The 20,971-nt window shown below is 40.6% G+C and overlaps 1 protein-coding gene across 12 annotated transcripts in view; it reads left to right on the top strand.

Annotated features, from left to right (window-relative positions):
• Window positions 1-20,163, top strand: part of col25a1 (collagen type XXV alpha 1 chain) — a 153,568-nt gene extending 133,405 nt beyond the window's left edge. For 4 of the 12 annotated variants that reach the window (XM_025905482.1, XM_025905481.1, XM_025905485.1 and 1 more), the window contains 22 exons: window positions 1,124-1,186; window positions 2,306-2,374; window positions 3,076-3,120; window positions 3,880-3,924; window positions 4,201-4,278; window positions 4,648-4,671; window positions 5,451-5,495; window positions 5,628-5,672; window positions 6,279-6,359; window positions 6,462-6,524; window positions 6,964-7,014; window positions 7,683-7,709; window positions 7,858-7,938; window positions 8,291-8,326; window positions 8,885-8,938; window positions 9,529-9,582; window positions 9,711-9,737; window positions 10,546-10,599; window positions 13,128-13,214; window positions 13,503-13,580; window positions 15,968-16,006; window positions 16,333-20,163. In XM_025905482.1, coding sequence (XP_025761267.1) covers window positions 1,124-1,186; window positions 2,306-2,374; window positions 3,076-3,120; window positions 3,880-3,924; window positions 4,201-4,278; window positions 4,648-4,671; window positions 5,451-5,495; window positions 5,628-5,672; window positions 6,279-6,359; window positions 6,462-6,524; window positions 6,964-7,014; window positions 7,683-7,709; window positions 7,858-7,938; window positions 8,291-8,326; window positions 8,885-8,938; window positions 9,529-9,582; window positions 9,711-9,737; window positions 10,546-10,599; window positions 13,128-13,214; window positions 13,503-13,580; window positions 15,968-16,006; window positions 16,333-16,335 — 1,149 coding nt within the window. In that variant the 3' untranslated portion in view covers window positions 16,336-20,163. Of the gene's footprint in view, window positions 1-1,123; window positions 1,187-2,305; window positions 2,375-3,075; window positions 3,121-3,879; window positions 3,925-4,200; window positions 4,279-4,647; window positions 4,672-5,450; window positions 5,496-5,627; window positions 5,673-6,278; window positions 6,360-6,461; window positions 6,525-6,963; window positions 7,015-7,682; window positions 7,710-7,857; window positions 7,939-8,290; window positions 8,327-8,884; window positions 8,939-9,528; window positions 9,583-9,710; window positions 9,738-10,545; window positions 13,271-13,502; window positions 13,581-15,967; window positions 16,007-16,332 lie in introns of those variants that run through there. The other 8 variants (XM_025905483.1, XM_005468158.4, XM_005468160.4 and 5 more) reach the window with 8 other exon arrangements.
• Window positions 20,164-20,971: the final 808 nt, after the last annotated feature.

Here is a 20,971-nt window from a genome sequence, read left to right on the forward strand (position 1 = left end):
AAAACTGTCTCATTAGGATTGGTGAATAACACGGAGGTCCATGAATTAATGATTGAATGCTGCTTAGCAGGCAGACGTTTCAGTCGACTTCCTGACGGTGGCAATCAGGAGGCTCAATGTGTCAAAAGTGCTGCTCGTTAAAAAGAGGAAGTTTAACTTTTATTTGATTATTCCGTGTTTTTTAAAGCTACTGTTTACCCCGTATCAAGAGCAGATGGCGAATCGAAATGCATAAATGGCGCATGTTAAAGAAAAGCAACCAAATCAATGCACTTGAGGACCATTAAGCTTAAAATATAACTGTTGAATGTAAGGAATGCTCACACAGGCATGGAGATGATGGTGCTTGTTATGCCTGTTTTGTTCTTTTCTTTTCATATGCTTGGAACGTGCTGGGCTTGTTAAAAAAGGCCCTTTCATTTTACACTTTATATACTCCTGTTTTGACTTAAGAGGCCTGTATGCTTGATGGATTCTAACAATATTTTTTTGCTAACGTAGCACTCGGCCTTGCACTTTGTTCTGCTCTCTGCATTCTTTGCTGTTTATCCAATCAAAGTTTAAAGGTTTGAAAGCCAAATGTCCATTGCCTCTCTGAGGACTTCCAGAGTGCCTAATGTTCTCTAGGCTGCAGATGGTGTAATAATACATTCCGGTTAAGTAATTTCCCAATCAAATGTAATGTAAATCAAACCCAGCATCGCACTTCATGCTGGACCCTCGCTCCTCATACGTGAAAGTGCAAATGCAGAAAAATTGGAAGCGTCTTCGCGAGCAGACCCTCTTAATCAGAACACTTCTGCGTGCCCCGATGAGTTTCTAACAAGGTCAGTCGTAACGTCTATTAGGATTCATAAGAGGGAGAGACTCGTTAATATATGAGGAACCAGGGGATAAATTAACCAGCCACTGATAATCTGTGAGTGTGATTTATGCATGAGTGCGCGCTTGTGTGCGCGTGCAAGTGTGCGAGCTGTAAGTGCATGGCTGTCATTATAAATGTGTTTGCTCATGCATCTTGTGTGTGTGTGTTTAGTGCTCATTAGCAGCGCTACATGAGAGACGCCCAGTGGAAAAATTAATAATAGCTGCTCATGGTTGTGTTTTTGTTTTTTTTGTGCAGGGTGAGCCCGGGTTTCTTGGTCCCCAGGGTGAGCCTGGGCTTCCAGGACTCCCAGGAACTAAGGTGGGTGACTTCAGCTTGTCACTGTGATGTGGTTTATCACAGCGTGGGAGGTATTTTCTGCTCCAAGTGACACACTGAATATTACGAGCCGGTAATGATGAGACGCAAACACTTTGACTGATGGTTATCGGATCCTATCAGCCCGATCGTCGGCGAAATCGTGAATTCCTTTGAGTTTCTGTTCTCATTACCCTTCATTATCGCTTCCCCCTCAAGGTGATTAAACCTCTGTTGCTTCGAAATGTCACTTGGAAGTGGTCAGAATGAGATAATCCTGTGCCGCTACCTTTGAGTCCTGACATTATCACACTGTGGAGCCAGCGGTGATAATCCAGACATGCAAGAATTATTGCTGGTGCTCATGTCCTTTTGCATCGGGCTGTTTGCAGTGCGCAGATAACTGAGATATATTAGCGTTTGGCTGTCCTCTGGCATATCTCTGCTGCTTAATCAAATGTCAGGCAGAGAGAAGCTAAAACAAATGGCTTTGTAGAAAAACAATTCGGCTTAATGTTTATTCCATTTGAGACAATCAGCGTTTTACCTTGTTTTTTTGTTTTCAAGGCACACTACACATAATAACTTATCAGTAACCGTTTATTATTAAATCCTTACTGAATCGATACTGCTGGATAATAATTGCTCGGTTTTTAAATATCAGTAAGAAGTATTAGACACTGTGAAGCTTGAGTTTTACCACGTCTCCCTCTATTGGCTGTTTTCAGTCAAATCAAAATAAGAAAAAAAAGTCACAATTCAAAGTTAAGAATGTGCATTTAAATCATCGACTTTAAGGAGAAGGGTTTCACATCTTTGTTGTCGATTTCCTCGGCCCTGTCACATCTCATGTCTGCCTCGTGCTGACTCGGCATCAGTATTTACATTTCGCCGTTTGAATATGTTGAGTAAGCGAGCTCATGAAAAGGCTGAGGAGTCATGCTGAATATGTATGACACGAGGGGAACCGAAGGCGCGCCTCATGTTCAGAAGATGCACCGCGGGCCTTGTGCTGACATTAAAGAGGGAACTCAGCTTTGATCAGCAGTTCTGCATGACACCTTGTTTTTTTTGCAGGAGAACAATAGTAACTCACCTCTCCTTCTCCTTCTCTTTGCATAGGGTGAGAAAGGTGACCACGGACCACCAGGGAAGGGGGAACGAGGAGAGGCGGGACCCGCTGGACCAAAGGTCAGCAAGTGAAGGGCATAAGTGTGCATTAATGCCTGTGCACGGCATGCATTATTAAAAAAATAAGTCGCTGAAGCGAGGAGTCTTTGGAGCTTTTCAGCTGTTGCTTTGCTGCCATCTAGAGCCTCTTCAATCCAAACACACACGGCAAAGTTCTCCAAGTCATAAATCAGATAAGGCGATGCTTAATCAAGACTTCATGTTCTCTTTTTGTTAAACCTGGCTAAAACATTATAGCCTGTGATAGATCCGTGGCTTTCCCTGGAGTCCGTGTAAAGTAAACCAAGTATAAATGAGGTTGCCTTTGTTTATGTCTGGTGCTGCCCCAGCAGGTAGCTTAATCTCCAGTCTAAACTTAGACGACACAGAGATCTGGTTCACATCCTATTACATGCCCCAGAAGTGAAACTCATCCTCTGTCAGCGACAGAGTTCAAATAAACACGTTCTCCACTTCTTGGCGGTTGCAGCGTATTAAAACCTGGTTATTTTAGTGGAGCTCGCTGCGTAGCTCTCACAGGAGGAGTCAGAGAGGCTGATAATGTTTCCTTTAGGAAATGTGATTTTAGAAATGCGTAATTTTCTTTAAATGAGGAAAGTTTTTAAAAAGGGTTTGTTTTATATTCTTCAACTTTATGTGCATGTCTGAAGTACTAAGCGTTAGTATCCTCTTCACCTGTGTGTTTTTTTTAAACATGGCAGGGTTCACAAGGAGAGGCTGGTACACCTGGCCCTAAAGGGTCAAAGGTCAGTACAGCAGATTTGTTTTCTCTACACTGCATGGGAATTAGTTGATCCCTGAACCAGCTAAATGTATTTTCCAGTGGTCTTGGTTTGGTTTTTTTGTCATGAGCTGGTAAAAATGTGAAAACATTAAGAACTTAATGATCCTTGTTAAGCGTGTTGTCTATAAAAACAATCAGATTTGCAGGTATTGGTAAATGTTGGAGGAGTCTTTGAGTTGAATGCTGTGTTGTACGTCACTATAAAACACTGTTCTTCAGTGAGGTCTTCATTAAAGACAAGTGGGTTTTTTTTTCAATATATTTAACCTTTATTTAACCAGTTAGTCCCTCTGAGATCGAAGGGAGACCTGGCTAAGAAGGCAGCAACACAGATACACAGCAACACACGTCAGATTAAATTAACAACATTAAAACGAACTCACATAAAACAGTCGCACACACAAATTTAAACTCCACCAACACTTTAAACTCCTTCAGTGTAACAAGGGCGAAAAGCTGAGCTTCAGATTTTAATTTATTCTCATTTATAATTAATTTATTCAAGCTTTTATCGCAGCTTTTGAAGCTGTAAAGAACATAGATATTATTTCATCGCCCTTAAAAACAGGTTATAGATACAAAAAGTTGTTATTTTATTCTGTCAAATGCAAGCTGTAAAAACTAAAATGCCTCAGCATCTATAAAAATGTAAAGTGTGTGGCTGAAGGCGTGATGGCAATGTGCCTCGAGTTCAATATTTGTTGTTTGTCTTTCATATTAGGGCGAGGCTGGAGATAAAGGAGACTTGGGGCTCATTGGACCAAGGGTAAGCAAGCATATTAAAGATAATTAATGATGCTGGATGCTGATACGCTAAACCTTTTCATTTCTAGTACAACACTTCAGTTCTAGGATGTGATTAGGATGAGCACATCAGAGTGACAGCTCAGTTTGAGTGTTGGTTTGTTATCACCACCAGGGGGCAGTAGTTAAGCCTAGGCAGATTTTTGAAAGGGAGGCACTCTATTGAGCTTTTAATTCTTTGATATGATGTAATCATGTGTGAAATAAAAATGTGTTTAATGGTGTTGGACATGTGCAGGGCCCACCCGGGCAGAAAGGAGAACAAGGTGCCACCGAAATCATCGACTACAACGGAAACATTCAGGAAGCTTTACAGGTCGGTTCCTTAGACGTAAAAGACGAGGTGAAAATGATCCCTTTTTATTTTTGATGTGTGTACGTACCTATGAATGGTTCACCTTCCTCACTGCTTACTTGCCAGATTAAAAGTGGAGCTAAAGTAGGTGAAAGTGAATTATTTGGCTCTCAAAACTGTATGCATAACATAATGATTAAAAAGGAAAAAAGATAAACATATATAGAAATGTAAAGTGCAATGCCTTCATTTGAAGCTACTTAGGTTGAGCTCTAGACTTTGAGGGTGTGCCTGTGCAGAAATGTGCTGACACGAAGGTTTCTTTTCATGTGACCTCTACAATCTTATCTCTCACCTCTTCCCCACTTCCACTCCTATGGCCTACTGCAGAAGATTACCACTATTACAGTTACGGTAAATAGGCTCTGTGTATTCTGTGTATTGTTTCATCTCCAAAGTGTGATCCATCTATGTCCAAGCATGGGCCCGACCCGGTTCCAACACCCGTTTGCGCTGCCCTGTTGTACTTGTGCTCCCTCACCCAGCAACGTTTTTGCTTGACAGTGAATAAAACTGTATTCAGTGCTGCGATTGTGCTTCTCTGTGGTCGACCTTACATGCTGCCTGAGCTGCTGGTTGTGTCCTTGAATGTCTATTAAACAGCATTAAGAGGGTTTTCCAAACTCATTCAGTCCGCTTCTTGTCAAAATCGCATCATGTATAGCAATCAAGAATCCCAGAGGCTGTGGTTTGAGTCAGTAATAGTTTATTCCACCTTCCAACATGTCTACATCTCAAATAAACATAAGAATGTGTAGTCTTTTTTTTTTTCACTAAGAACTACAAACCTCAGAGCAGAAAAATGCTTGATAGTGTGAACATTTTCCATTTCACCCTAAATCGGTGGCAGAATGGCAGAATTTATGGTTCAGCTGTCGTCGTGGAGCCCTCTCACCTAACATCAAAATGTGTAATTCTGTCATTCTGTCATACATGTTCTCACTGTTGTGACCTCTGCATGTGTTGAGCGTCCTGTTCATGGTTAATACCTGATTCCTAACATAATTTATGGCCAGTGCCAGTGTTAGTTAAAACGTAATTCACAGCATTGTTTCGTAGGTTTCACTACAGCTGCAATGTATTCACACTTGTACGCACGTGTTGAAGAGAAATCTGTCTCTCTTTCTGTCCAGGGTCCCCCTGGGCCTCCTGGGCCAACGGGACCACCAGGCATGAAGGTATTTCTTATGTGTGTGTGTATGTCTAGTTATGTGTTTGATTATGATGTCAAGCGGTGACTTTTACAAGTCACATTATGTAACTTGATCGCTAATTTAGTTTAATTTGTGGTCATAAAAATGTCATATCAGGGGGATCGCGGTCTGCCTGGTCTTCCTGGACTTGATGGAGAAAGAGTAAGTTGATCTTATATATGTACATATATATATATTTACTTACTTTGGTTAACCTTAACATGTGGAGTGGAGAGTAGACGACCTAAGTGTAGACAAACAAAAGCAAAACGGGATTCTTAACAAAAATCGAGCCGTTTATTATGTCTGGTAGCGAACTACAAAACAAAGGGAAAAAGCGAACCAAGACGAAGCTAAACAATAACCTAAACTGGGAAAGCTAAACGTGAAAAACCCCTAACATGAAACCTGGCCTGGATACATAGAAACATGGCGTGAAAACACAGACAACCTGACAATGAATGCATGACAACAGATCACATAAATAAACTCCATAAACTGGCTTTCTTCTGATTACAAACAGAATCATACAAATCTAAGAGTATAAAAAGACTGCATGAAGGATTACCTGCATATTTGTTGACCTCATTATTTGAAATTCTGGCTATGTCTAATATGGCAATCCACCACAGACAGAACAGTGTCTGTCAGGGGAAAAGACAGTTTTTTTTGTAACCAGTACAAAACCCATTCTCAATTAATAGCTACAGAGTTAGAATAGAAATTAATCATTTTGTTCTCTTTGGGTAACTTTCTATCCACTCTTAGGGATACAAAGGCTCTAAAGGAGACATGGGAATGCCCGGAGCTTCAGGGGAGAAAGGAGCAACTGGTTTACCTGGCTTACCTGTAAGAATACTCTCCCATTCAGATAAATGCCTCTGAAACTTTTACTTACTCAGCCTGTCATTCAGACACAACATGGATCTCATGAAACTTTTGTTCCTCTAGGGTGTCAATGGAATGAAAGGGGATAAAGGAGATCCAGGACTCCCAGGTCCTCAAGGTCCTTCTGTAAGTTTGAAAAAAATAAAGTACCAACAATATTTACAAAGCGAGTGCAGGGACAAGACTGATGTAAGAGGTGGACACTCAGATTTCTACAGCTGACCCAGTTCCATACGCATTTCTGGGAGTTCCTTTCTCAAGGTGCAAAATATCGGGAAGAAAATAATCAAATAGTGTGCAACCTGATTTACTGATTTGCTGCTAATTGTACCAAAAGCATGTCTTATATTTTGCACTTGATACTGAAATGAAATAATTGCACCTGTGTTTTGAAAATAGTTCCACTTTTGTAAATCACACACACTATTTTTGCTCTCACCCTGTTTTTTGACCAGTTTAGTAAATCTGCCCTATATGTCACGCCTTTATTGTGAAATGCAAATAACATGTAATAAACTTGTTGACTCACACTTTTATTATATAATTTCTCTCCTAATGTTTTCAGATAATTGGCCCTCCAGGGCCACCAGGGCCCCATGGATCCCCAGGACCTATGGTCAGTGTCCTGCCCTGAAAACCCCCCTTTTTCAATAGTGGACACAAACTGCACTTGTATTAGACACACAGCATATGCTAATAACCCTAATGACATGTTACATGACAGCTCACAGCACAGTGTCGTCATTACAAATAAATGTCTCAGAAACACAGAAGCTTGTACTGTAGAGTGCCGTGGCTCCTTCCATCCTTCCTTTTAGCTCTAACCTCACACAGTGTCCAGCAGCAGGTTAAAAGTCTACAGCTTCCTTTAAAAAAAAATCTCAATATCTTAAGAAGAAGTGGGTATTTGGAGCCACGTTAGCAACATATATAGACTGTCAGTCACTAATTACATTACCCATGTGTCTGCGGCCCAGTCCAGTTTAACTACTCTTTAATCCCACAGCCGTGTTTGCTTGTATGAAGTCACCAAGGAACAGAGTAAAAATAAAACACAGGGAGCCCTTGTCAGTTTTTCGCTGTGAGCAATTTCACGGTGCTGCGCTTGTTCTACTTTTCATCCATCCCTTCATCGCAGCTTTCACAACAATTTATGTGCAACGGTTTGGGCCACAAGCAGAACATAGAAAAGAAATGTGGGGATAGACAGAAATGAAATACATTCAAAATAATCGAGCCCGGTACTTGTAAACTAATGTTAGCCGCTTTTTAAATGTTTTTCAGGGTCCCCATGGCTTTCCTGGACCAAAGGTAAATATCAACAAAGTGAACATGAAATTCCTTCACGTATACAATATTAAGCCAAAGTCAGGTTATCTTATAAGTAGTTATTATAAATATTTAGTGAGCCTGGCGAAACTTAAAACAAAACCATCTCCTGCTTCTCTTTCTTTCTCAGGGTGAACCTGGTTTGCATGGGGCAAAGGGTACTCGAGGAGAACCAGGACACAAAGGGGACCGTGGACCTCTGGGTCTCCCTGTAAGTGAAACCACACACCACAGGGTGTCTTCAGCCAGTCCTGCCCTTTATTTCTTTACTCCACCATAGAGATTCCTCATTTGTATTGTATTGTGCATTAGTACACACATTTGTATGTGTGTGTTTGTATATGTAAGTGTGCGTGCGTGCGTGCGTGTGTAAGTGCGTGCATCTATAATCCATTTTCTGTGCTCATTTTCATTTGCCTGGGCTGACTACTTTGCCAAGCGCCCTGTAACACACAGTGTAATTTAGTTGTTGTAAACCCTGCCATCAACCTGTCCTAATAACAGTGTTCATCTGGTACTAATCCCGCCTTGTTCATGTCACTCATACCTCCATAACCACACAGGGAGCCTCCGGCTTGGACGGCAAGCCTGGAATTAGGGTGAGTGCCATGTGACCAAGAGGCTTCAGCACCTAACTCGTACAGTATCTACTTCGACAGTATCCCCTCCATACAGTCCCCTCATTCTCCTATTTTTCTTTTTATCCAGCCATGCCACCTCATACTGTTTATATCATTTTTACCAAAAAAGACAGTTTTGTTTTCATTTTTTTTTCTTTTAGATTTTTATAGCTCAGAAAAAAGACTGTCCGCACTCACTTCAGCTCAGAGGATTGAGACCATACGCAGCACTGTTAGAGCAGGCATTTCAAGGCTCTTGTTTTGTCCCGTGTTGCATTAACTGAGCATTAACACACACTCATACATTAACTGTGTCAGCAGTGTAAATGTCCTTTGTGGCCAATGCACGTCTACCACTTCTGTGTGCTGGTTGTAGGTCAAACCAGGAGTATTATATATATACATGTATAAATATATATGCGGAGGCTATATGTGGCTTTTGCTACCATTTGCATCGGAAAACCTAAATTATTCTGAAACACGTGTTTATTCTAATGCAAAGTTGTAAACTCACCATGATAACACTATTTTCTGCAGGGCATGGATGGGCCTCCAGGTCCTGCTGGTCCAGCTGGGCCGAAGGGCGATATTGTAAGATCAGCATTTCATTTCTTATATCTTACTGATGATACTCTGCATTAACGGCCGACCGATATATAGTGACCGATTATTGACCGACATTAGATGTTGGTCAATATAGCATCCACTTTTTATAAAGGCCAATAAATTAAAATTAATTATATAAATAAAGAAGAGATTATTCAACAGCGAGAGTTGCTGTGGTATCGTTTGTCCACCAGAGGGCACTCTGCCATTCCCCTGTTAGCAAAGTCATTGGAAATGTTAACCAACCAATCAGAGTCAAGCAGAGCGTAAATGAGTAATCCATAACTTCAAGCGCCAAGAAAACAAGATTATAAATTTTACTGTCATGTTATCATAGAAAGGACTCATAAATAACTGCTTGTAAAAAGTATTCAGGAAGTTATATTTATTTTCCGTGTGTCTGAAAGGAAAAATATCGTCTCATTTATCAGATCATCAGAATTGTAAATCACTAAATTTCCATATTGGTGTTAAAAAACCTCATATATCGGTTGGGCCCCGACATTTAAATTCACTCTAATTCATTGAACCTTTTACCTGCCATTGTAAGTACAACACTGATATATTTAAACTAGGGTGAGAAAGGAGCACCAGGTGAGCCAGGGCCAAGAGGACCCTATGGACTACCTGTGAGTTTTAAATAGTTCAATGCCTACATTTATGTTGTATTTTTTGTTACAAAAAATAAAAAAAATGTATTGCTACAGTGTGAAACACATATTTGTGATCATAATACGGCTTATGTCTCTATTTGCAGGGAGCTGCTGGAACACCAGGCTTGGATGTAAGTCTGTTTGACTTTCTTTTAGTTCCGTTTTTAACGAGAAAGTTCGAAGTGATGAAAACAGGAATCGAACAGCTTCTTCTGGTTGAGGAATACTTGGCAAAAAGCTTTAACATATATTTTTTAAATCTCAAAACAAGAAGAAAGTGTATCTCCACAGAATCTGATGCAGCATTATTTAAAATGATCTATTTATCCATAACTTAGTTCCTGAATACGAGTTGTATAGCACCAAATGATATACAGAAAGAAAGCCAACCCATACCTGAAAAATACTTTGTATAACAGAGGAACACCTCATCAAATCTGCCTCATATGTTCCACATTTTGCAAATCTCCATATCACAAGTTGATAGCATGACATACCATAACAGCATCAGTCATTTCAGGCACCTTTTGTTCATTTGTGCTGCTTTTTGTGGATAATAAGTACTCCTCCTTGCCTGATGCTAATGATCTTATTAGTGAATGATAGAAAGACGGCTGATTGATCTTCTAAAAGTTCTCATACATTGTGTGTTCGATTAGAGATCTCATTTAGAAGTTAACTACATAAATATAATTATTCCAGCTTTTGTTTTACACCCCTTCTTTTGGTCTTAAGTTTTAAAGCTTTCACCTTCAGCTTTTTTAAAAATGATTTTAGTTTGATTGAAAATGTCTTGCTTTTAGCGTTGCAAGGGCAAGATAAGCCTCTTATGTCTGTGCGTGTCAAAGGCGAGCACGTTCTCGCTGCCGACTCATCACACACCGACCTTGGTCGGGACCCCTGTGCGTCAGATTTTAATGTGGAGTTGTGCTTTTACAGGGGTTGCCAGGCTTAAGGGGAGAAAAAGGCGACGTTGGGGAAAGAGGAGAAAAGGTAGATGTAGATATACTGTAACGGCTCATTAATAACTACACAGAAGGCTGATGTCAATGGACAGTGACAGGATGCTTTAGAGCTATAATATCAATAATTGAAGTGCTGACATTATTAAACCTGCCTACTTTGACTCAGTAGCTGGCTACAGTACATTTTAATTTGCTAATTTCCTTAGCCATTATTATCCTAATGAGCTTCCTTTACAGATACTGTGAACATGTTTTGCTGGGGCTCAGTCTTTCGTACAGCAGTTGTGCCTCCTCGACAGATGGACTCAAGAGCCAATTGGATAATAGCGTCCTATAATGGCAGTCCTCCATTGCTTAAAGTGTCATCCCCAGTCCTCTCAAACCAGCTTTTGTTCTCCACTTTTGAGTGATTTGCCATCTCATCAAGTCCAGTGTCATTCTAAGTCATTTAAAGCTGATTTTGATGTATTAGCCCAAACAAGTCCATTGACAACAGGCTCTTAAAATCCATGCTTGTTTATTTTCTGTTGTTTCCATGCATGGACATAAACTTAAAGCATTTCACCTTGAGTTTCTGAGCCTGTTGGTAATCCTTTCCCTGCTTATGTTTACAGTAGTCTGTAGCTTTCAGTGTTACTTGTGTGTGTCTCTGCACCACTAACAGGCATGATTTGTTCAGTAGATGTCCTTAAGAAACTGTATCCTAGTCCTTGGTATATAAAGACGCTTTGCTGCTCTGTGGCGTGCTCTGTGAATCGTTGCGTTTACCAACAATTTCTAATGCACAACAGATTGTAGCACTGCGCCTCTTTAATGTATTTGTACAGGTAGCGTCTGATAAGAATCTGGCAGACTGTGGATGATACACAATAATCAAATACTTACACTTTTAATGAGTTATGGTAGTGGTAGCTATGAGTGCTAATAACTGGCATGAACTCAATTCAACATATGTTACCACTTCAAAGTTTGGGGTGACTTTTTTTTCAAACGTATTTTTCATTATAAATCATTTATTATGTTTAATGGAATTTCTACACAGGCTCATTTTCAACCACTTCGAACTAATCTATCGTATTACCTGATGAGGGTTCATCTAACTGATAATGTTTGCGTAGCTGAAAACTGTTGTGCTGATTAAAGCAACACATGCCGAAGAGAAATAAAGGCTGAAATAGGCTTCATACAATAACGTGTAACAATCTCTTCACATGGGAACCCTTTCACGAAGCTGCCAGTGAGACATCTGTTTCTCAAAATAGAGATTCTGATGTACTTCTCCTCCAAGTACAGCAGTTCACTGAGGGCTTCCCAACTCTTATTCTCTTATTATTCATTTTCAGGTGTTCTGTGAAGGGAGTAGTACACATATGTTATGAAATCTGCAATTTCCCACCATTAAAAGCCATCACAGGAACACTTTAACTTCTTCTTCTTCCAGCTGCTGTCTTTAGTGGCCACCACATGCCTTCATCCTACCTTAAATGAAGCATTCTCGTTTGTCACGCTGACCCTCTGCATGACCTCCTTCACATTGACACTCTCTCCAAACCATACATGAAAGCAAGTCTCACTACCATTTTGTAAACCTTCCCTTTCAATAATCTCCACCCGCTCCACCCTGCCTGTATTAGCTTCTTCGCCTCTCTTGTGCATTGTCCATTGCTTTCGATGGCTGACCCCAGGTATTTAAACTCATTCACAGGAGAGATGTCACCTTGCATCTCCACTCTTACACCTGCTTATTTCTTACACCTACTCGTATTCTGTTTTGCTTTTACTAACTCTCATTCCTCTTCACTCCAGAGCATACTTCCACCACTACAGACACTCTTCTGCCTGCTCTCATTATAGATCACGCTGTCATCTGCAAACATCACATGAACCCTCTTTCAAATGAGAGAAAAAGCTTTTCTGTTTGCCCATTTTGAGGCTGTTTTTGCTCTTTGCATTAGGTAACACAGTGGGAATGTGAACACAGAAGAGATGTCTGTGACATATCTGACTGAAAATTAATTAACTATTCATTTATTATAATTTATTTCTGATTTAATGTTAAATTAGATGGAAGCAATGTGCTTTAAAACACCCACACATACACACTTTTACTTTGAAAATCACCCCAAACCTTTAAGTGTTGGTGTACTTTCCCAAACCTGATATTTCTAACACAGTTGATTTGGAGTATGTGAAAATATTTTGTTCTGCAGGGATACAGTTTGGACTTTTTCAGTGTGTAGTAAAATTTTATTCTGTCTTTCTGGAGGTCTTTTCCCCTGCTACACTTTCTCATCCTTTGTGCCCTTGACATCCCTTTGGCTATGAAGTGTTTTCCAATTTTTCCTACCCACCTCACTATCTCCCTTTTTATGTCTACTTCCTGCCCTAAGGAATGTTTTTAGAGTAGCCGGTATTGTTTGGTATCCCCTCCTACCTAACACTGACCATGTGTCTTTCCTCTCTGTGGGCCGTAGCCTCCCTTATTAAATCCCTCCTAATAGCAGTCCTTATTGTTGACAAATGCCTCTTAACTTGACCAAACCATTGTATCCACAGGGGGAGAAGGGAAAGAAGGGCAAAAAAGGGCCTAAGGGCGAGAAAGGAGAACAGGGTGCCCCAGGATTAGATGCACCCTGCCCATTGGTATGTCCCAACTGTGAGCGGTCGCTCCAAACAAGGAAGGAAGGAGCTCCCTTTGGCTGTGCTGAGAACCAGAAAACCACCAAAATAACCTAAATATTAAAGCGTATTACTTTCCTAGTAATTCAACTGTTCAAACGCAAAACAACAACAACATTGGGTTGGGTTCACAAGCTCACAGGGCAGCTCCTCCCTCCCCCTCCCCTTGTGTCTGTCGCAGTGGACTGATGCAGGGGGTAAGGGTCGTCCACCTCTCTCTCAGTAACACTCCGAGGTCATTTTTACAAACAGGGTTTCCGGGGATTTAAGGGTGAAAAGGGGGAACCAGGGCAGCCAGGTCTGGACGGGCTGGATGCCCCATGCCAATTGGTACAGTATTTCTCTTTTTCCTAAACCTCCTACCCATGCATGCCGCTCACCTTCAGTCATTACCGAAGCAAAACCATGCATGAATCGAGAGCCTGACGAGCATGAGCACATCTTATTTTCATCACGGTTACATTTTATCACCATTTTTATCGATTGCTAGAAAAACAACATTCACATGCACATACGTCACTAACATCCTGACCGCAAGCAGCCTTTTTCTTGTTTTAGGCACACTGTTAGAAACGAAATACACAAAGTAAATAAATCTGTCCCTCTAACTGAATCCTTTCATTCCTCTGAATAAAACTGCAGAAAGCATTATGCTTACTCCCTACGTCCTTCTGATTCCTCGATGAACCACTTCCCTTTTAACCTGCTGCTAACACAGACTCCTTAACTGATGAGTTACCCATGGATCCCTCCTTTACTGTGTTAACTCTCCAACCCCTCTCTGCTTTTGTACCAATTGGGCCAGACCGTGACAAGACGAGAAATCATTTATTCTGCTACAAATTCAGACCTACTCAATTCAAGACCTATTTGTAGAAAAATTGTCTTTTTTCTCAAATATGTTTACAAAGCTTTTGTTTCAGAAACAATGTTGTATGTTGCATGGATATTTTAACACTATGGGTGGTAATTTAAGCGCTTAAAAGTATACAAGGAGTTCATTTTAAGATGCCATAGTGCTGTGTGTGTATAGGAATGAACCAGAGTGGGTAAGAAAGCATTGAAAATGTCACAAAAATCATCTTTTTAAATTACATCTGCATTAATTTACTTAAACCAGCTGCATTCATTTTATTTTTTTTAATCACACTTGCTTGATTTTCTTTATAGTGTGCCCACATCATGTTCTAAAATACAGCAGCACATATAGTAAGATAAATACTGAAAGATTTTGCTGTGTATTACATGCATGAATGAATATACTCTCTTGAGGTTGCCGTTGCATGTAATAATTTAGAATATCTTATAATAGCCAGTGTTGCATTTAAAAAGAAAGCAAAGAAAAGCGCTGCACAGTTCATGGTTCTATGCATTTTTCCAAGCACCAGGGAGGTGCAGGAGTTTCTGTAGTGTTGCTGACTTTGATAACTTGGTTGAAGTTGTGCAACTTGCATTACTGGCTCTGAACTAGTCACAGTTGTGTCAAATTCAGCAAAATGATTATACACCACCACAGTGGGTATTACAGTCATTTTTATATTCCCCCCATATTTAGAGGCTCAAAAGTAACTGGACAACTGTTCGATGGAACTCTCAATCTGAGGTTTTAGAGTGATGCAGATGCAGGTGAAGGAAAACTATCAGAGAAAGCAAAAACTTTGGGAGGGCATGATGACAGAATTATTTCAAACCACATCAAAAGCAATCTCAAGGAGGCAGATAGATGTGAAAATCTACAACAAAGAGACGCTTTCATTCGTGTAAATACAGAGGGTTGCAATGCAGATTAGACTCTGACAGAAAACATCTTAAATAAACAGCACAGTCCTGCAGAAAGTCTTTAGATGGACGAAACCAAGATGAACAAGTACCAGAATGATTGGATGAGAAAAGTATGGAGAGGTAAAGAAACAGCTCCTGATCTGAGCTAAACCACATTCACTGTCAAACATGGTGGAGGTGGCATCGTCATGTACGGCTACCAGTGGAACGGGCCAGTAGTGTTGAGTGATGATGTGACTGAGGATAGAAGTAGCTGGATGAATTCTGAGGTATACTCGGCTATACTCTCAGCTCAGATTCAGCCAAATACTGCAAAACTTCCTGATGACGATGCAAATAGATGATGACCCAGAGTATATTATTCATCCTTTTTCAGAGATGGAAATGCAGCATTTGGTTCTGTCCACAGGTTCTAGACTTCAGACTAAACTTGGATTTTTGTCCAAGGTTTAAAATTATGTTAGTTTGTCCAGGCTGTTGAATTAAAGCTGAAATTTTGCACTTCAGTCACATATTGGTTACTTCATTTGATTTAAAACCGACGGTAGTGGTGCACAGAGGCAAAACTACACTATCCAGAAACTCATGGACCTAATAGTATATATACACAGCACTTAGCTGCATGCAGGTTGCACATCCTTAGTATTTTCTAAGTCATGGAAAGAGAGAACAAGTGTAATTACATGGATGACTTGATGAAGTAGGAGAATGGGAGCGTTTCTGTTATTGTGTCGCACTTTTAGATTTGTGCTCATTAACTGGACGTTCCAAAAACATCTGGATACCATTTGTAATCTATACCTCTGGCATAAAAGCCACTTATTTATAACCTTTTGTCATTTTTTTGCGAATACATTATCACACAAGTTCTCAGCGAACCTGTCCGTGCTGTTTCAGATCTCATTGTTTTATTTCTGCTGCTCTTCTTTAAACAGGGCCCTGATGGTTTACCAATGCCTGGGTGCTGGCAGAAGGTAAGACAAGAACATAATTGAGTAAAAGTTTATTATAAACACTGAAATTATAATTATTATTTTTATTGATTTATCTATTAGTGAGAAACCTGTTTAATCTTTCCCAGTATGATACTAATATTTTGCTCACCCAGTGTTAGTTTGTATTTATTTCATGTGGGTTTCAGCTTCTGTGTTTGCATGTTGTTTTATGTTTCATTTATTTTGACTTGTTAGTCGTAGCAGTGTATTGCTTCTGTGTGAAAACCACAGCGTACAACTCATGAACCGATGTGAAAACAACCCATCCTCACGTCGCTCTCTCTGTTGTTGTGCTTTCCTTGCAGTGATCACTCTAACCTGAAACGCATGGAGTTTGTAAATAATGCTTCTTTTACGGTATTTATAGTTTTTTAATGGGAAAACAAGTCTAAAAGAAAAGACGTCTGTGTGTACAATGCTACAAAAAGAGATAACTGTCCTCCCCCCCACCCCACTGTCCGACCCCGCTGCAAGTTTCATGCTCTTGGCTGCTTCTACTCACATCGCCGTGTGGGAAAAAAAACCCAAAAAACCACGTGTGTCCGCTCTCTCACATCCACGCCGTGGTGGAGCTCAGATCCTCGGCTGGTGGCAGAACTTGTCTCTTTAGTCTTTGCATGGCTCAGACTGGAGCGTCGCAGCCCGGCCAGATTCACGGGGGGTGGTGAAAGGAGGCGTGGGAGGAGGAGGAAGTGGATGAGGTGGGATCTGGACTGGCTCCCTAACACCAAAACGCTAGGTGTTTCTGTGTTGCTTTGTCTCGACAACCTCACCACACTTTCACGCAGCACCATTCACTCAAAGACTAAAAGAAAAAAAAAGGACTGTGCCAAGCAGAACATTGCACCCCTGCCCTCCCCACTCCTGAAAAAGCATGAGTAGTGTACTGAAACTATATTTATATGTATTGTACATACATGTCACTGTTTTGTGGTTGCGTCATGGCTTCTGCAGAAAAAACAACACTAACAAAAAAAGAAAAACCTCTAGAGTTCTGAATGAGTAATTTTTTATTTTTTTTGCTTTCCTTTAATCTTCCCAAGGGAGTCACGCCATGGCTGGTAGCCTGAATGTCCCCCCAGAAAGTAAAGCTGTTGGTTATTGTTGCTTTATTGTGGTGATGCCTGCAGAGGGTACCGTATCAGCAGGTTTATCACTGTTGCACTCATGAGGCTCACTCATCGTCAGCGCGGTGCCTCCAAACAGGTGTCCGGACAAGAGGGGAGGGTAGGGGAGGGAAGGGTTGGGTATTGGGGGAGGTAAACTTGGCAAGCTCGCTGCACTGACAGGGAAATGAATCAGCCTCACACAGATTTGAGTTTGGACGGGCGTGCTCGGGAACCGTCTCCCAGCGCGGGAACGGACTCTGCAGGAGAGCCTCCAGGAGTCTCGCGGATCTTACGTCGAGATCAGCAGGAGCGTCTCCCTCTCCTGGCGGGCAAACGCGCGGTTTACCGAGAGCGTTGACAGAACGCGATCACGTTTGTTTCTTTAGTATTTTTATCTCTTTTGTTTCTTGGTTTTTCACTCCCCCTCTCTCATTTTTACACATTGTTTGTATTTTGTGTATAACAGCCTTTGGTGCCTCAAGCTTTTATTCATTCCTTTATCAGAAATGTACAACTTTGTATCACATTTTGAATAATTACGATGAAGTTTGTTTTCTATTTTCTTTTGTTTTTTGTTTTCCAGAAGGGAAAGCGTTGTAAGCTGTGGGAGGATTGAAAAGCCGCACTGTTTTTCATGTATATGTTTTTACAGGATGTTGAAACCGCATGTAGCTTCGAGCTTCACCTGAGCATACATTGAGATTGCATTCATCTTAGTTGTACAGCCACTGATCGGACTCACGGTTTTAAAGAAGCTCAATATTTGTACAAAGCACATCCGAGCATCGTCTGCAGATATGCTACTTTCTCATTCTGGACTTGAACGGGATATTATTTGTACAGTGTTGTCAGTTTGCTGCATGTTCACAGTTTATTACATATGGATTTCTTAAACAGTAAAAACAGGCATCAGTTTGAGAAAGTGCAAAGCTTTGTTTGGAGGTCTGTTTTTCCAACAAGGCATCAGTGAGATTTAGCCGAACACACACAGTCCCTGGTATTTCAGATGAAGGCAGATTGTGTTGAATCTAGCCTGCCACACTGCTCTCCTCCACCTCACATTGTCTTAAATAGGTAGAAAAAGTATTACAGTGCAAGAAAAGCTAAATTTGGCATTTACCGCAAACTGGTCTCCTTCCATTAGTTCACCGCGGTCTAACTGGTGGCCAGTTAACATCACATTCCTCATCAGATGGAGCAAATCAAAAAGAGTGAATGGAGCAGTAGGTTTATTTTTCACCATGGGTTATACATCCTTTCACGTTCCCTATCTTTATCTTGCCTTTTGACATAGTAGGTTCTGTGTAGGGTTTTCTTCAACATTAGAATCGTTTGCTGTAAGAGTCGATGTGAAACAAAGTCAAACAAACCTGTTGCGATGTAGCAGCAGCCACCAGTGGATCCGAAAGGATTTCCACCCACGTGGTTTCTGTGTGACGTACAGCTCATCTCACCATTTTAAAAGAATGGATGCACATCAGTGTAGGTTCTTACGGTGCTACCTGATAAGCAGGTCAACAGCAGTTGATGCGCTCTAACAGTGGCGAGAACTACACGAGCAGTTTCTTTATTGTCGTTGGAGTTTTATGTATGTAACAATTTCAAGGGGTTTTTTTGTGCATATATTTGTGTATTTTTGTCTCAGTATTTTCAGTGGTACATTATTTATTTTTCTATGATTTCTTAAATGAAGGCATTTTGGTTCTGAACAGCATTCCTTTCGGTTCTGACGTGGGTTTCCGCCGTTCATACGAAGAGTTTCGGGTCACGCTAAGGCATCGCGAAGCTGCGAAGGAGCTCTGTAGTGGGGCGTCACAGATCAGTGTGTAGTCACTGTGCATTTACTTCAACTTATAGGCCTTACCATGACATACATCCACTTTTATTAATTTTGTGTGTCAGAAAAAGCTAGCGATCCCGGCAAAGTACTGAAGGCCTGAATGTTGACGGGCACTGCCAATGCAACAGTACACAGCTGAACATGACCGCCTTTTTTTCTCTCTCACGCTTTCTCTTTGCATTGAATGTAGTTTGATATATGTATAGTGGATTATTAATGTACTGTGTGTGCTCATTTGGCATAAAGTGCAATTTATACTTTAGTTAATGTGTGTAACGTCAAATGCAGCTGAATTATCGCATTAAAGTGATTTCTGTAGCTACATTTGTTCGGTCATGCTACCCTTTATACCACTACCTGGGGAAAATTTTTAAAAAACCTTTATTCACCAAAAGACAATGAAACCTATGTAAACACAGACCCTCAAATTAGATCATATTTTTTGCTTAAAGTTGCCCCTTCACTTATATTTTTATAGTGTTACTTCCACTGTGTCGTATTTACTATGTTTTTATTCTATGTTTTGATTTCCAGCCTTTGTTACAGTATTTGTTCTCACAAGGTGCTGTATTCTTAGCATGTGCAGCTAATTTTTTTAAATAGACTTTTTTATTTGATTGATTTTGTTTGAGTTTTGTGTTTATTTGTTGAAGTTAAAGGTTTTTTTCCTGCTATCAGCAGAAGTGCCAAACAGTTTATTCCCATATGGGTGTTCACAGACCTGTCGAGAAGCTCCTTAATGAGTCAGCATCAAGTTTTAAGAATCTGTATTCTTGTGTTGTCGCAGAAATGCCTCATGTCAGTCATCACAACATGAGTGAGTAGGAGGAGGAGAATGGCGGAGCAGCCACGGTGCTCCACCTCCTTGATGTTGTGAAAGGTTTCTCATGAGGATGTGGAGATGCTCCAATGCACAGCAGCTGAAGTAATTATGTTGCCACATAAATGCAAACTGTAGCAAAAATGTTAAGAAAACGTAATTCTGTGACTTATTGGAGTTACGATTATAATTTTTGGGGGGGTTTGTGGTAAATGTTCAGTTTCTGCTCTGCATTGGTATTTCTTGTGTTTTTTGCCCACATGGTTGACATTTCTTTGAAGAGCCTTGTGTTCACTCGCTATATTTCAAGTTGACATTACATATGACTGTACTGTTGGAGCCAAATAAACACAGTCTTTCAAATACACCAAATGGCAGACTTTCCCTTTATTTGTTGTTTTCAGTTACCTGTTAAACATTTTCATCCTTTTTTTTCTTTACTGCTTGACCAGTTCAGGGTTGCAGAGGGCTGGAGGTTATCCCATATATATCCACATATGTCTTGTACTATGTATATAGTCATATAGTACAAGACATGGTGTAGATCCCGGACATGTTGCCAGTCTATCACATTATTAATACAGTGGCAGTCATTCACAGTCAAATTTACATCCACAGCCACTTTAGAATCACCTATTAACCTAACATGCATGTCAGTAGCTATTCTACCTTCGCTAACAACGACAAACTACAAGATATATTAAGTAGGCATGGTCAAGATGACCTGCTAAGGTTCAAATGAAAAGGGAAGAAAGGTGTTTTTTAAGTGGCATGGTTGTTGGTACGAGAAAGGCTGTCTAGGTATTTGAGAGACTGCTGATCTTCTGGGATTTCCCACACAACCATCACTATGGTTTACAGAGAATGGTCTAAAAATCAATGGTGGGTGAAAATGACTTGTTGATGCCAGACGTCAGAGGAGAACAACAGGCAACAGTAACTCAAATAATCAGTGGTTACAACAGATGTATGGAGAAGAGCATCTCTGAATGCACAACCTGTCAAATCTTGAAGCAGATGGGGCGCAGCAGCAGAAGACCACATCTTGTGTAAGTCCTTTTAGCTACACAAAGGAAACTGACGCTACAATTCATACAAGCTCACCAATATTGAACAACAGAACACTGGAAAAACATCACCTGGTCAGATGAGTCTTCATTTCTTTGATGACATTT

Source organism: Oreochromis niloticus, linkage group LG3 (assembly GCF_001858045.2).
Source record: "Oreochromis niloticus isolate F11D_XX linkage group LG3, O_niloticus_UMD_NMBU, whole genome shotgun sequence".
Taxonomy (NCBI): domain Eukaryota; kingdom Metazoa; phylum Chordata; class Actinopteri; order Cichliformes; family Cichlidae; genus Oreochromis; species Oreochromis niloticus.